Source organism: Mya arenaria, chromosome 5 (assembly GCF_026914265.1).
Source record: "Mya arenaria isolate MELC-2E11 chromosome 5, ASM2691426v1".
Taxonomy (NCBI): domain Eukaryota; kingdom Metazoa; phylum Mollusca; class Bivalvia; order Myida; family Myidae; genus Mya; species Mya arenaria.
Genome location: NC_069126.1, coordinates 78,272,290 through 78,288,165, shown reverse-complemented (window position 1 = coordinate 78,288,165; position 15,876 = coordinate 78,272,290). Strand labels below are relative to the sequence as shown.

The window sequence follows — 15,876 nt, the reverse complement described above, 5'->3', positions numbered from 1 at the left end:
CCAGTAGTTAGAAGCAAAGGATAACATGTGTAATGCGTGATCAGTGATTAGAAGCAAAGGATAGCATGTGTAATACTTGATCAATTATACGAACCATAGGATATCATGTGTAATGCATGACTAGTCGTTCGGGCAAAGGATAGCATGTGTAATGCTTGATCAGTTATTTGGAGCAAAGGTAGCATGTGTGATGCATGACCAGTTTTTATGAGCATTGGATGTCATGTGTAATGCTCGAGCAGTTATAAGGAGCAAGGAATAGTATGTGTAATGCATGACCAGGTGTAAGGAGCAAAGAATAGCAAGTGTAATGCTTGATCAGTTTTTAGGAGCATTTGATAGCATTTGTAATGTTTGATCAGTTATTAGGAGCATTTGATAGCATGTGCAATGTTTGATCAGTTATTAGGAGCATATGGTATCGTGTGTAATCCTTGATCAGTTATTAGGAGCATAATATGTCATGTAAAATGCTTGATTAGTTAATAGGTGCATAGGATATCGTGTTTAATGCTTGATGAGTTATTAAGGGCATAAGATGTTTTGTTTAATGCTTGATTAGTTATAAGGAACACATGATAACATGTGTAATGCTTCATCAGTTATAAGAAGCGTGCGATATAATGTGTAACGCTAGACCAGTTATTAGGAGCATAGGATAATATGTGTAATGCTTGATTAGTTATTAGGAGCATATGATTACATGTGTAATGCTTGATCAGTTATAAGGGGCATACGCTAGCATGTGTAATGCTAGACCAGTTATAAAGAGCATACAGTAACATGTGCTATGCTTGGGCAGATCTTGTGTTATGCTTGACAAGTTGTTATGAGCATAGGATAACATGTATATTATTTGACCAGTTTTAGGAGCATACAGTATCATGTGTTATGCTTGATAAGTTATATGGAGCATATGATATCATTTGTTATGCTTGACAAGTTATTATGATCATAGGAAAACATGTATAATGTTTGACCAATTATTAGGAGCATATGCTATCATGTGTTATGCCTGACAAATTACAAGAAGCATAGGATATCATGTGTTATGCTTGACCAGTTATTAGGAGCATACGATTTCATGTGTTATGCTTGACCAGTTATTAGGAGCATACGATATCAAGTATTATGCTTGACCAGTTATTAGGAGCATAGAATAACATGTGTAATGCTTTATCAGTTATAAGGAGCATAGGAAAGCATGTGTAATGATTGACAAGTTATTAGGAGTATAGGCCACAGGTGTAATGCTTGACCAGTTGTTAGGAGCATAGGATAGCATGTGTAATAATTAAACAGTTATAAGAAGCAACGAATAGCATGTGATGCTTGATCAGTTATTAGGAGCATAGGATACCACGTGTAATGCTTGATCAGTTATTTGGAGCAACGGATATCATATGTAATGTTTGATTAGTTATTAGAAGCAACGGATAGCATGTGTAATGCTTGATCAGTTGTTTTGAGCAAAGGATAGCATGTTTAATACTTGATCAGTTATTAGATGCAAAGGATATCATGTGTAATTCTTGATCAGTTAGGAGCATAGAATAGCATGTGCAATGCTATATCAGGTATTTGGAGTATAGGATAGCATGTACTTGATCAGTTATTAGATGCAAAGACTATCATGTGTAATGCTTGACCAGTTATTAGGAGCATACGATATCATGTGTACTGCTTGACCAGTGACTAGGCGCATACGATATAATGTGTTATGCTTGATCAGTTATAAGGAGCATACGATATCATGTATAGTGATTGACCTTTTATTAGGAGCATACGATATCATGTGTTATGCTTGACCAGTTATTAGGAGCATTGGATAACATCTGTATGTTTGATCATCTATTAGGACCAAAAAGTGTCATGTGTAAAGCTTGACCAGTTATAAGGAGCATTGGTAATCATGTGTAATGCTTGAGCAGTTATTAGGAGCATACGATATCATGTGTTATGTTTGACAATTTATAAGGAGTTTAGGCAACGTGTGTTATGCTTGACCAGTTATTAGGAGCATATGATATCATGTGTTATACTTGACAAGTTATTAGGAGCATAGGATATCATGTGTAATGCTTGGTAATGCAAAAGGAGCATAGGATAGCATGTATAATGCTTGGTCAGTTCTAAGGAACATAGGATAGCATATGTTATGCTTGACAAGGTATTAGGAGTATAGGATATCATGTGTAATGCTTGGTCAGTTATTAGAAGAACAGGATAGCATATGTAATGCTTGGTCAGTTATAAGAAGTATAGGATATCATGTGTAATGCTTGGTCTGTTATTAGGAACATAGGATAGCATATGTAATGCTTGGTCAGTTATAAAGAGCATAGGATAGTATGTGTAATGTTTGACAAGTTATTAGGAGCATAGGATAGCATGTGTTATGCTTGGTCAGTTATTAGGAGAATAGGATAGCATATGTAATGCTTGGTCAGTTATAAGGAGTTTAGGATATCATGTGTAATGCTTGGTCAGTTATTAGGAGCATAGGATAGCATATGTAATGCTTGGTCAGTTATTAGGAGCATATGATAGCATGTGTAATGTTTGACAAGTTATTATGAGCATAGGATAGCATGTGTAATGCTTGGTCAGTTATAAGGAGCAAAGGATAGCTTGTGAAATGCTTGGTCAGTTATTAGGAGGATAGGATAGCATGTGTAATGCTTGGTCAGTTATAAGGAGGATAGGATAGCATGTGTAATGCTTGGGCAGTTATAAGGAGCATATAGGATATCGTGAGTAATGCTTGAACAGTTTTAAGTAGTAAAGGATAACATGTGTAATATTTGACCAGTTTTTTGGAACTAAGAATACAATGTGTTATAAATGACCAGTTTTAAGGAGCATATATAATAGCATGTGTTATGTTTGGTCAGTTCTTAGAAGCATTCGATTTGATCATTTATCTTTATCCTTCGATGTTTAAGGCTTGACATTTAGGCGGTTTTGTTTACATGACTTCTCACTGTAATCCCCATTGTATTATTGACACATATGTCATAACCTTTGCTTTAACTGAACTATTGTATAAAGATTATAAGTATCTTCCATGGCCGAGAGTGTAAGATAGGTTCATTCCGACCCGAGCGTAGGCTGATTTGCGGAAACGAGGTTTACCGAGTTTCCGCAAAACACCTTGGGCGAGAGTCGGGATGAACCTCTCTTACACGAGCGGCTATGATAGATGCTTTTTCTCCCACCTCAGTTAAACAAAATTAAGTAAAAATGTATTTTTTTGCTAGAACTCTTTTGTGCTTAGGGAAAATAATTGCGTACGGATATGCGATAATTCGTGGTTGTCATGGATATTCGCGCAGTGATTCAGAGTATGTAAATGGTCTGATCGGTCTTTAAATAGTTCTAAGAAGAGTGAAGCATTATTTCTTGAAAGGTGCGTGAAAACTGTTTTCTGGTGACATTTGAAGCGAGAAATAATTAACTAGCGTGCTAAATATTGCCACAAGACAAGGTTTCAATGATACGCTACAGACGACAGTCTTCATCAAGGGAGGTAATTACAATGTGGTGACCATTAACGGGCATTTTATCTTCGCCCGTGGGCAAGATAAGAATTTCTAGCATGGTTAAATTAATGGATCTACTTATCTGAGGTGGGAGAAAACGCTGGATAAACTGCGAACTTTTTCTTAATCTTTGACTCTACATGATTCTGTCCTACTTCCGAGTTGACTGACTAGTTATGAATTCGCATGTTTGTGAGAATATGTTCTTGCAAAAATACCGGTCAGAAATAGAAAGTTATTAAGATAACTTAATTCTGAAAGAAACCCCTTAAGGAAGCACCCTTATGTATGATTGTTAAAAAATGAGGTTATTATCATATCATCATCGAAGTAGACATTATTTTTTACATTTTTCGCATTATGCATTGTTAACTTTATTGATAGTGTATTTTGTTGACATCTATGGTCATGTATTCGATAGAGGTCATTTCAAGAGCATACTACATCTTGAACCCATATCAACAAACAGTCCTACACCCGAATCTAGACGAAGGCTCCAAATTTTATTGTTTATAAAAGGTCTAACAAATAACGTTTATTTTAATTGTTTTACAAACTTATTTGAAACAGCAGAAAAATTCATCAAACTGATCGTCGTCGCCAACATCGACCCTCATTTCTTCTGACGAACGTTGTTATAACTTAAACTATTTCTTCATACTTACTTTTGTTTGTATTTTTTTTTTTCGATGATAATGCTGCGATACTGTCAAACCACAGGCAGCAGTTACGTTGACAATACCCACCCTATAGCCACCCCCTTAAAAAATAGTAAAAAAAAAGACCAAAAATGATTGGAACATGATCATTTATCATAAAAACATAAATATCAACCAACAATTCCACTAAAAAATTTCCCAATATTTACTATTAATATATAGTAAAGGTTGACATGTGAAGACGCTCGTACGTAGGTTGGTGTTTTTGAAAAGCACGTTACTAACTTATTTTTCAACCAATTGTCTCCAAATAACTTGTCTCTGTCACAGAACATAATAAAGTTTCAGAAAATGTACAACTTCAATATGATTTTTAGAGGGGGGTGGCCATAGGGTGGGGGGTCCTGTCAACGTAACTGCTGCCTGTGTGTCAAACGGGTTTGTCTTTAAAATTATTTATATCAAAATGTGGACATCAAAATATCTTTACATGAAAACAAATTTTAACATAATAAACGACATTTTCGATAAAAATAACTGACTTACTTCGATAAAGACCAGAACAACAGTAGTTCGTATAGTTCAGGCATAAATTAATGGACATTCAATCAGATATGAATTTGCTCGCATAACGTGTCGCTAAGTTACCAATGTATTGGTATGTTGATGTTGCGTGTGTGGTCTGCGTTCCGTTTCTACGTTGGCGTCTCTTGTAAAGTGTCGTCTGGGCACCTACCTTGTGCATTTAAAGAGGGACCGTATTTTAAATTTAAACTACAAGCCACAATCTCTCGAAACTCCTTTAGCCTAAAAGGCTTAAGTATTTTATTTCTGCTTGCCAAAGTACATACTTGAATTTGAATTTTACGAATGAAAAATGACTTATAGCTATTATCATGAAGATAATTTCTACTCAGAAAAAAAAACACTAAAGGCTACACACTTTTATTTATTTATTTATTTGTAATACCACATTTAGATAGCAATCTTTTTATAAGGCACTTACGCTCAAAAGTGCTTCACAAGTAAAACTTCTATACTTCTTAAATGTTATATCTTAAAAAAGTAAATGTTAGGCATATATTCGAGAAACAAAAAAGTGAGCTTAGCTTTATCCTGTAATAAGGGACTGAAGATTTTTTTAGAAATTGGGGCTTAGGCATATCCCAGTAGTTTTCAAGCATAATCGTCCCTGTCGTTTTCAAGTATAATCGTCCCAGTAGTTTTCAAGCATAATCGTCCCTGTCGTTTTCAAGTATAATCGTCCCAGTAGTTTTCAAGTATAATCGTCCCTGTCGTTTTCAAGTATAATCGTCCCTGTCGTTTTCAAGTATAATCGTCCCTGTCGTTTTCATTGTATTATTTGTATTGATATCATTGCCTATTTTTCCTATTCAAGTATTACAGTTTTAAACTACAATGTCTCAAAAGTGTGATTGTATTAGTAATAAATAATGAATATGAATAAAAGAAACCACACAAACACGGATAGTTTATTATCTTAAACGTTTCGGCGTAACGCCTTCATTAGTAGATAAAAACAATGAGAAATTGAGTTACTAGATACTACTAGTATGTGTAATTGTGTATATAAACATAAATAACCAAGAAACTTGCACATGCTCTTGCTTTATTTTAGGGAATTACAATTCATCCTGGACAGTTTGTTTTGTCTACCTGACATCTACGTCTACTCCATAATTAAAAAAAAACTATGTTTTAAACATCAACTTCAAAACAGCATACGACATCTTTGATGTTATATCATGTAATAACATATGCAATGTTTATGCTAAAAACTTTTTGTAAGTCCACCACCAATAACGTTAACAGTCCCCGTCACAAAACCTGACAAATCGTTTAGGAAGTACAACGCCGGACCTACAATGCTATTGATAGTTGGTGGTTCTTTTAGAGGTATTGCAGTCCCTAATTCCTCGGCTAATTCTGGTAGCATTTGGTACAAATGCTCCGTCATGTCAGTTCGCACAAGTATAGGATTTAATGAGTTTACCCGTATTTTATAGCGCCCTAGTTCCACGGCAAATTCTCTTGTGACTTGGTCAAGGGCTGCTTTTGTTAAATTATATGACATCTGGTACAAAGGTGGGTGTGGAATGTGTAAGTATCCCATAGATGACCTGTTCACGATGGATCCACCATTGCCAATCTTGATCATCCCCTTTGCTGCGATCTGAATGCAGTTAATAGCGCTCATAAGATTTGTATCAATAAACTTATAATAAAGCATATCTCTTGAAGTATCACTGGCTTGATCAGAAGTATTGTAAATTCCCGCGTTGTTCACAAGACCATACAGTGGCTCGATTTTGGCAAGTTTGGTTCTTGTTTCATCCCAGTTAGACAAATCAACAGCGATGGTATGTACCGAAGGGTTCTCTGCTTTTAATGCATCCAAGGTATCAACACTTTTGCTCGCTGCATACACTTTGCTTCCATTTGCATCAAGAGCTTTAGCAATTGCTTTACCAAACCCTCGCCCCGCTCCCGTGACAAGAAATTTCTTACCAGCAAGATTTAAGTTGTTCATGTTTCGCATATTCCTGTGATCAAACTCCTCACTGTGATGTTTAACACAGATTGTGTCGCCTATCTGCGGAGGTCACATTTACACAAATAACCTACTTGTTTGCTAGAAAGTCAGGATTTCGTTACTTAGATTCATGTCACATTCGTAGGACGAGATTTACCTTCAGGGCACAATAATCTTAAGGAGCAAATGTAATGTCGGTAAACCTCGTTTCCGCAAAACACCCTACGCTCGGGTCGGAATGAACCTATCTTACACTGTCGGCCATGGAAGATACTTATAATGTTATAAGAGTTTTAAACACTTAATCATTTAAACATTTAATCAACTTCAAGCATAAACGTTTTTCTTATTATAATCAGTTTATCTTAAGTTATATTTTTATCTAAAGTATTTAAGTAATTTATTATTAACCAACCTGCGAATAGTTGCACGAATTTCACTGTTCTGCAATCCTTGTACTTCGGCCGCCCACGAGGTGTAAACCGGCGCTAAATCTACCATGCCATTTATACACGAGTGCTCTTGAAACATTCTTGTAACGTTCTGTGAACTTCGTCTGGCGTAACGTATTGATAGGTATCATTCCTGATTGTACACAGAATTGAATAGCTGTTCTGTGCGCCGCTTCTTCGTCTGACGTCGCCATTTTCTGCTTATCACAGTTTGTGATGATGTAATACTATCGTGTGTATCGTTGTCAGTAATAACGTCAATATTGTTTGAAACTTAACATGATGCCGTCAAACAACGACGTCGTCATATGATATGACGTTTTCCCTGGGAAATTGACGCAAATGTCTTCTCATAACACTTTTATCAGAACTAATGAATTTTCTAACGTTTGTTTATCAGACTGCGCCGGTAAGGTGTACTTGTACATTAAAAACAATGTATGAAATCTATACTAAACAATAACGATTCAGTTTTTCTTGTTTGTTTTATTTGTTGTATATTGAATAAATTAGATGCAATAATAAAAATCGATATTAATGAATGTCTATCACCTAACATTAACAAAAGACAGAATGTATTGAATTTAAGCATAAAATATTTATTAAAGAAATAAGGTAAAATAGTTTTTGTTACTGCGACATCTGATAACTTATAACTGATAGCTTTATAGTAATAACATTAAATAACAATAGAAAATTATTTTGTGGAAGTATTTTATAGCAAACTTTTATGCAAAAAATATAACATATTGTTACACACATGCCAATTTATCATAGCAATTGTGCACGCTTACTAAATGTTGATAGGTTTCTTCATATTATTGTTAATACTGTTAAAATAGTGATGAAAATGACAATGATATTATCGTACGACATTGATGTAAACATGTTTTTGTATTATGGGCCTGTGACCAAGATAACTTAATAAACTTCACTTAACTTGACTAGAAACGAATGCCTCTTTAACAATTGCTGTAGCTCCATTTAGGCGCTATTCGCCCGGGCATGATTTTCAAAAATGTACATTTCAACACCGTTAACGGAAGTCGTCGGAACCCAGATTCACTGATTGGCCCCCTAACCTGCCGCACTCGCGTATCCCAATCCATTTTTATTTATTCCGGATCACACTGCTAATTCACCCAAAGTTAAATTCTAAAGCACGGAGGATAGTGCCCTGAACAGTTTACGCACAACATTAAAAAACGAGGACATATTTGTACCATTACCTGCAGCACAAGCTTATAACCCACGCCCTCAATGAGCAGTGCGAACGAGCACTGATTTGTACCCGAACTTGCTGCACACGCTTACCCTCCGCCCTCAATGAGCAATGCGAACGAGAACTGATTTGTACCCTAACCTGCAGCACAAGCTTATACCCCGCCCTCAATGAGCAATGCGAACGAGAACTGATCTGTACCCTAACCTGCAGCACAAGCTTATACCCCGCCCTCAATGAGCAATGCGAACGAGAACTGATCTGCACCCTAACCTGCAGCACAAGCTTATACCCCGCCCTCAATGAGCAATGCGAACGAGAACTGATCTGTACCCTAACCTGCAGCACAAGCTTATACCCCGCCCTCAATGAGCAATGCGAACGAGAACTGATCTGTACCCTAACCTGCAGCACAAGCTTATACCCCGCCCTCAATGAGCAATGCGAACGAGAACTGATCTGTACCCTAACCTGCAGCACAAGCTTATACCCCGCCCTCAATGAGCAATGCGAACGAGAACTGATCTGTACCCTAACCTGCAGCACAAGCTTATACCCCGCCCTCAATGAGCAATGCGAACGAGAACTGATCTGTACCCTAACCTGCAGCACAAGCTTATACCCCGCCCTCAATGAGCAATGCGAACGAGAACTGATCTGTACCCTAACCTGCAGCACAAGCTTATACCCCGCCCTCAATGAGCAATGCGAACGAGAACTGATCTGCACCCTAACCTGCAGCACAAGCTTATCCCCCGCCCTCAATGAGCAATGCGAACGAGAACTGATCTGCACCCTAACCTGCAGCACACGCTTATCCCCCGCCCTCAATGAGCAATGCGAACGAGAACTGATCTGCACCCTAACCTGCAGCACACGCTTATCCCCCGCCCTCAATGAGCAATGCGAACGAGAACTGATCTGTACCCTAACCTGCAGCACAAGCTTATACCCCGCCCTCAATGAGCAATGCGAACGAGAACTGATCTGTACCCTAACCTGCAGCACACGCTTATCCCCCGCCCTCAATGAGCAATGCGAACGAGCACTGATCTGTACCCTAACCTGCAGCACACGCTTATCCCCCGCCCTCAATGAGCAATGCGAACGAGCACTGATCTGTACCCTAACCTGCAGCACACGCTTATCCCCCGCCCTCAATGAGCAATGCGAACGAGCACTGGTTTGTACCCGAACTTGCTGCACACGCTTACCCTCCGCCCTCAATGAGCAATGCGAACGAGCACTGATCTGCACCCTAACCTACCACACATGATAACCCCACCACCAAGTTTAGATTAACGATATTTCGGATAAACAATTTTAAGCTATGACAGCGTTCGCGAATTATTGATAACGTAAAATATTAAGTCGTGAAGACTGCATTTGCGGCTACACGTTACCAACATGGTGCATTTTGTTTGAGTGATCGTTCAGTATACATGTGTGTTGACCAGGCGTTGGCTATGTTATCAGCAAATATGAGCGCATCAATGTCTGGTATATCATTTGTGACAAATATACCGCTTTGACAGTGGTTTTTGTGATGTGTACAAGGACCGTGAACATATAATACAAATAGAAAGGGTCTACATGGAATAATGTCACATTGTCTTGTCCCGTTTAAATTTTGGAATATATCTGTACAACCATTATTGTTTTTCTCCCTTGCATTGGTTTTTGGATACATAGCTTTCAGAGCAAAAAAAACGTGCCATCTACACCCTTATTTACCAGGTTTGCAAATTACGATGTGTTTAGCTTTAGCGAAATCTATATATAATTCATATATTCTTCCACTACTCGTTGTTTTTAGTATTTCTATATTTAGACACTTCAAATAAAAAAAAGATACCAATCGAGTACCCAACCCAGGAACCTGCTTATGCTTCATCTTTTTATGTACATTTTAGCCCTGTTATATAAACGAGTATTTAGAACGGAAAAGTATATAATACTTCACATAAAATTATAATCTGAGAGATCCTTCTATGGTTGGAAAACGCCCGTGTATTTTATCAAATCTTAATGTCCGTTCACTTTATCAATTGTGTTTGTGATCATTTTCCCCTTTAAAATAACTATAAGAAATAAAACCAAAGCCTCTGAAAACTTCAAAATGCATAAAACTTGCTGAAAATATGATTATCGTATGAATTACTTACGGCTAACCCCAATTTTGGAAATATATTTGTCAGGAACCGTGTACTTTGCTGAAATTTTCAACTTCGAGAAATCAGTTGGTCAAGATTTTCAGAAAAGTTCAGGATTTTAGAGATAGATTTATACAACCATGGCGGGGTTTATGGTCAAAAATGACAAAAATCTCCCAGTATTAAGAAAGTTATCTTTAAAAAAACATACCTGAATCGAGACCTTTTGTTTACATTTTTTTGCCGTGGACTTTACCAATGAGTCACGTGGGTTCTCCACCGTGTAAATGGTATCGGTCAGTGCGAGAACATGTGCATTAAACCTTTTCTGTGTTAAGCTTTGTCGTTCATATAACCGAATATCAATACCCTTACTTTGCCCGTGTTTCAAACATTTTATGCACGATTGAACTTCATGCACAACTCTGGCTACTTCATGACCGGACACCATCCGGCGCAGCAACTGACTTGCAGTTTTACTGAGTCCTATTGCTCCGCCATCATTTTTGATGAGATTATTTTGCTTTTTATATGGTCAAGTGCAGTTGTTGAGTTTTGTGTAAGCTTACCTCAAAAATGATGAGCAGCGTTTGGGGTTCTATGTACAAGAACAAACATATCACGAACATATACATGCAACAAACGAGCATAATTTGGATAGAGACGAAAAAGCTTCTTTGTACAAAGAGAAACCACCTTCATACAATCAATGCCATTGATTTGGCAATAAACAACAGAAGGAGGACCCTTAATTTTGATTTCTATATTTAGTTTCTAGATGTTTGGATTACGCTGATGTTCAAGATCTAACCATTTGACTTGATAATTATGAAATATATCATTTTCAGAATGCTTTATTTGAATCTTTCAAATGCTAGTGTAATTAGACATTATCAGTACATATCAGTTTTGCCCAGTATGTATATGTGTTTAGTTTTGCTCAGTATGTATATGTGTTAAGGATTGTTCAGAGCGTATATGTGTTAAGTATTGTTCAGTACGTATATGTGTAAAGTATTGCTCAGTACGTGTACGTGCTAAGTATTGCTCAGAACGTATATGTGGTAAGTATTGTTCAGAACGTATATGTGGCAAGTATTGTTCAGTACGTATATGTTTACATTTTTTGCCGTGGACTTTACCAATGAGTCACGTGGGTTCTCCACCGTGTAAATGGTATCGTTCAGTGCGAGAACATGTGCATTAAACCTTTTCTGTGTTAAGCTTTGTCGTTCTATTACCAAATATCAATACCCTTACTTTGCCCGTGTTTCAAACATTTTATGCACGATTGAACTTCATGCACAACTCTGGCTACTTCATGACCAGACACCATCAGGCGCAGCAACTGACTTGCAGTTTTAGTGAGTCCTATTGCTCCGCCATCATTTTTGATGAGATTATTTAGCTGTGTGAAGTTAGCTAAACATACGACATTGGACATTGGACATTCAAGATCGAATGTTGTGCTGGCACGACATTGGACATTGGACATTCAAAATCGAATGTTGTGCTGGCACGACATTGGACATTGGACATTCAAAATCGAATGTTGTGCTGGCACGACATTGGACATTCAAAATTAAAAGTCGTGCTGGCACGACATTGGACATTGGACATTCAAAGATGAATGTCGTGCCAGCACGACATTGGACATTCAAAATCGAATGTTGTGCTGGCACGACATTGGACATTGGACATTCAAAATCGAATGTTGTGCTGGCACGACATTGGACATTGGACATTCAAAAGTGAAAGTCGTGCTAGCACGACATTGGACATTCAAAAATGAATGTCGTGCTAGCACGACATTGGACATTGGACATTCAACATCGAATGTTGTGCTGGCACGACATTGGACATTGGACATTTAAAATCGAATGTTGTGCTGGCACGACATTGGACATTGGACATTCAAAAGTGAAAGTCGTGCTAGCACGACATTGGACATTAAAAATCGAATGTCGTGCCAGCACGACATTGGACATTGGGATTTCAAAAGTTAAAGTCGTGCTAGCACGACATTGGACATTCAAAAATGAATGTCGTGCCAGCACGACATTGGACATTGGAATTTCAAAAATGAATGTCGTGCTAGCACGACATTGGACATTGGACATTCAAAATTGAATGTTGTGCTGGCACGACATTGGACATTGGACATTCAAAATCGATTTTTTTGCTGGCACGACATTGGACATTGGACATTCAAAATCGAATGTTGTGACTAATTGAGTCGATAAAAAATAAGCCGACAGGCAGTAATAGGTTGCTTAATCGGCTCATTGACAATATTTCGTGTTATAATATGTAAAACCAGATAAAGTAGATGTAGGAACGATTACATTTATATTTTTTGGAATCATCAATGCATGTGTATATTTTCCATATGTCATCATATACTGTGAATATAATTATCTTCACTTCGTTTATAAATGGTACTGGATGTGTAGCAGTGGTTTGTAAACAATTAAGCTTATTAAAAGTATGCCATTTCGAAAGCATTATCACTGTTTGTCTACATATAATCCACGACCATTCATAAGTATATTCATTTGAATCTTTATCTGCATATGTGACATCATGTCTATCTGAATCATGCTTAAGTTTCAAATATTGCGATGGAATCGTAATGGCAATGCTCTCTTGGTGTTTATAAATTTATAATGGGTCATTGCTTTTGTGATCTCTAACCCTTTTTAAATAATTTTAAGATTGCCGATTTTGAATGTCCAATGTCGTGCCAGCACAACATTCGATTTTGAATGTCCAATGTCCAATGTCGTATGTTTAGCTAACTTCACACAGCTAGATTATTTTGCCTATTCATATGGTCAAGTGCATTTGTTGAGTTTTGTGTAAGTTTACCTCAAAAATGATGAGCAGCGTTTGGGGTTCTCTGTACAAAAACAAACATATCACGAACATATAAAGGCAACAAACGAGCATAATTTGGATAGAGACGAAAAAGCTTCTTTGTACAAAGAGAAACCACCTTCATACAATGCTTTCACAAACATTATGACAATAATTTCAAATCTCAGCGTGATAGAAAATGTGCTGTTACTAATTTCTGATTCATCTCTACAGAAAATGCCCCATACATAAGAGAGTACACGGCACATGCTTTTACATGATGAGCATGGAAGGTTTTGCCAACATACGAGGCCTTAAGAAAGGAATCAGCATTACATTGGCCTGTTCTAAAGCATGTGTCCACCTATTGTGCTGCAAACCAATTGTCAAGAGTTCTCACGCCTGCAATTTCAATATAACCCCATCCCAAAACATAACAACAAATCAGTGTTCGCCGTATCTTTAAGTCCCCGTCCACGGAATTTGTTTCACAGTTGAATACGGAGGTTAATCACTTGCGATCCAAGAAAACTGTTTTTAAAACAATAGCCAGAGTGTTGAATCAATGCCATTGATTTAGCTATAAACAATAGAAGGAGGACGCTTAATTTTGATTTCTAAATTTAGTTTTTAGATGTTTGGATTACGCTGATGTTCAAGATCTAACAATTTGACTTGATAATTATGAAATATATCATTTTCAGAATGCTTTATTTGAATCTTTCAAATGCTAGTGTAATTAGACATTATCAGTACACATCAGTTTTGCCCAGTATGTATATGTGTTAAGGATTGTTCAGAGCGTATATGTGTTAAGTATTGTTCAGTACGTGTACGTGCTAAGTATTGCTCAGAACGTATATGTGGTAAGTATTGCTCAGTACGTATGTGTGTTGAGTATTGCTCAGTAGGTTTATGCGTTAAAAACTGCTCAGTACGTATATGTGTGAAGTATTGCTCAGTACGTTTATGTGTTAAGTACTGCTCGGTACGTATATGTCTGAAGTATTGCTCAGTACGTTTATGTGTTAAGTATTGCTCAGTACGTATATGCATTAAGTACTGCTCGTTACGTATATGTGTGAAGTATTGCTCAGAACGTATATGTGGTAAGTATTGCTCATTACGTATATGCGTTAAGTACTGCTCGGTACGTTTATGTGTGAAGTATTGCTCAGTACATATATTTGTTAAGTATTGCTCAGTACGTATATGCGTTAAGTACTGCTCGGTACGTATATGTGTGAAGTATTGCTCAGTACGTATATGCGATAAGTACTGCTCGGTACGTATATGTGTGAAGTATTACTCAGTACGTATATGCATCAAGTACTGCTCGGTACTTATATGTGTGAAGTATTGCTCGGAACGTATATGTGGTAAGTATTGCTCATAACGTTTATGTGTTAAGTTTTGCTCAGTACGTTAATGTGTTAAGTTTTGCTCAGTACGTATATGTGTTACGTTTTGCTCAGTATGTATATGAGTTAAGTATTGCTCAGTACGTATATGTGTTAAGTATTGCTCAGTACGTATATGTGTAAAATTCTGCTGAGTACATACATGTGTTGAGTATTGCTCAGTTCATATATGTGTCAAGTATTGCTCAGTTCATATATGTGCTAAGTATTGCTTAGTACTTATATGTGTTAAGCATTGCTCAGTTCGTTTATGTGTTAAGTTTTGCGAAGTACATATATGTATATTTTTTTTCTCAGTACATTAATATGTTAAGTATTGTTCAGAACATAATTATACATGTTAAGTTTTGCTCAGTACATATATGTGTTAAGTATTTCTCAGTACATATATGTGTTTCGTTTTGCTCAGTACATATATATGTTAAGTATTGCTCAGTACATATATGTGTTAAGTATTGCTCTGTTCGTATACGTCTTAAGTATTGCTCAGTACATATATGTGTTAAGATTTGTTCAGTACATGTTTGTGTTAAGTATTGCTGAGTACGTATATGTGTTAAGTATTTCTTAGTACGTATATGTGTTAAGTTTCGCTCAGTACGTATATGTGTTAAGGTTTGCTCAGTACACACATGTGTTAAGTATTGCTCAGTACGTATATGTGTCAAGTTTTGCTCAGTACGTATATGTGCAACGTTTTGCTTATCTTCTCAGTACATGAATAAATTGTCTCGAGAACATGTGACATAATGCATTTAAATCGTGACACATATAATGATCAAGCATGTGCTATGAATAGTTCAGTGAGTTCATCAATCGCGTTAGTTAACTCTTCTAATAATAAACCTGATGCAGCAAGTTTTAGGACAAGGGGAGATAACTAATTGTATGTTCTTATAATACATTAGTTAATTACACAGGGAGCACAACATGTATATACAGGGTCTTATCGTTCAACCTTTTCAAAAACGGTAGTGTAAAACCCCGATGCTCCCCTTTACCCACCGCCCCCCTCTC

The 15,876-nt window shown here is 37.0% G+C and overlaps 1 protein-coding gene across 1 annotated transcript; it reads right to left on the bottom strand.

The window, feature by feature from the left end:
• Positions 1 to 5,993: 5,993 nt before the first annotated feature.
• LOC128235988 (L-xylulose reductase-like) lies at positions 5,994 to 6,752 on the bottom strand. The gene has a single exon (XM_052950770.1). It carries the CDS (start codon positions 6,750 to 6,752, stop codon positions 5,994 to 5,996), a length of 759 nt encoding a protein of 252 aa, XP_052806730.1.
• Between the last annotated feature and the right edge of the window lie 9,124 nt (positions 6,753 to 15,876).

Bases quoted from the DNA above. Each gene is read 5' to 3' on its own strand.
- LOC128235988 (XM_052950770.1), bottom strand. From the start codon at position 6,752: ATGAACAACTTAAATCTTGCTGGTAAGAAATTTCTTGTCACGGGAGCG.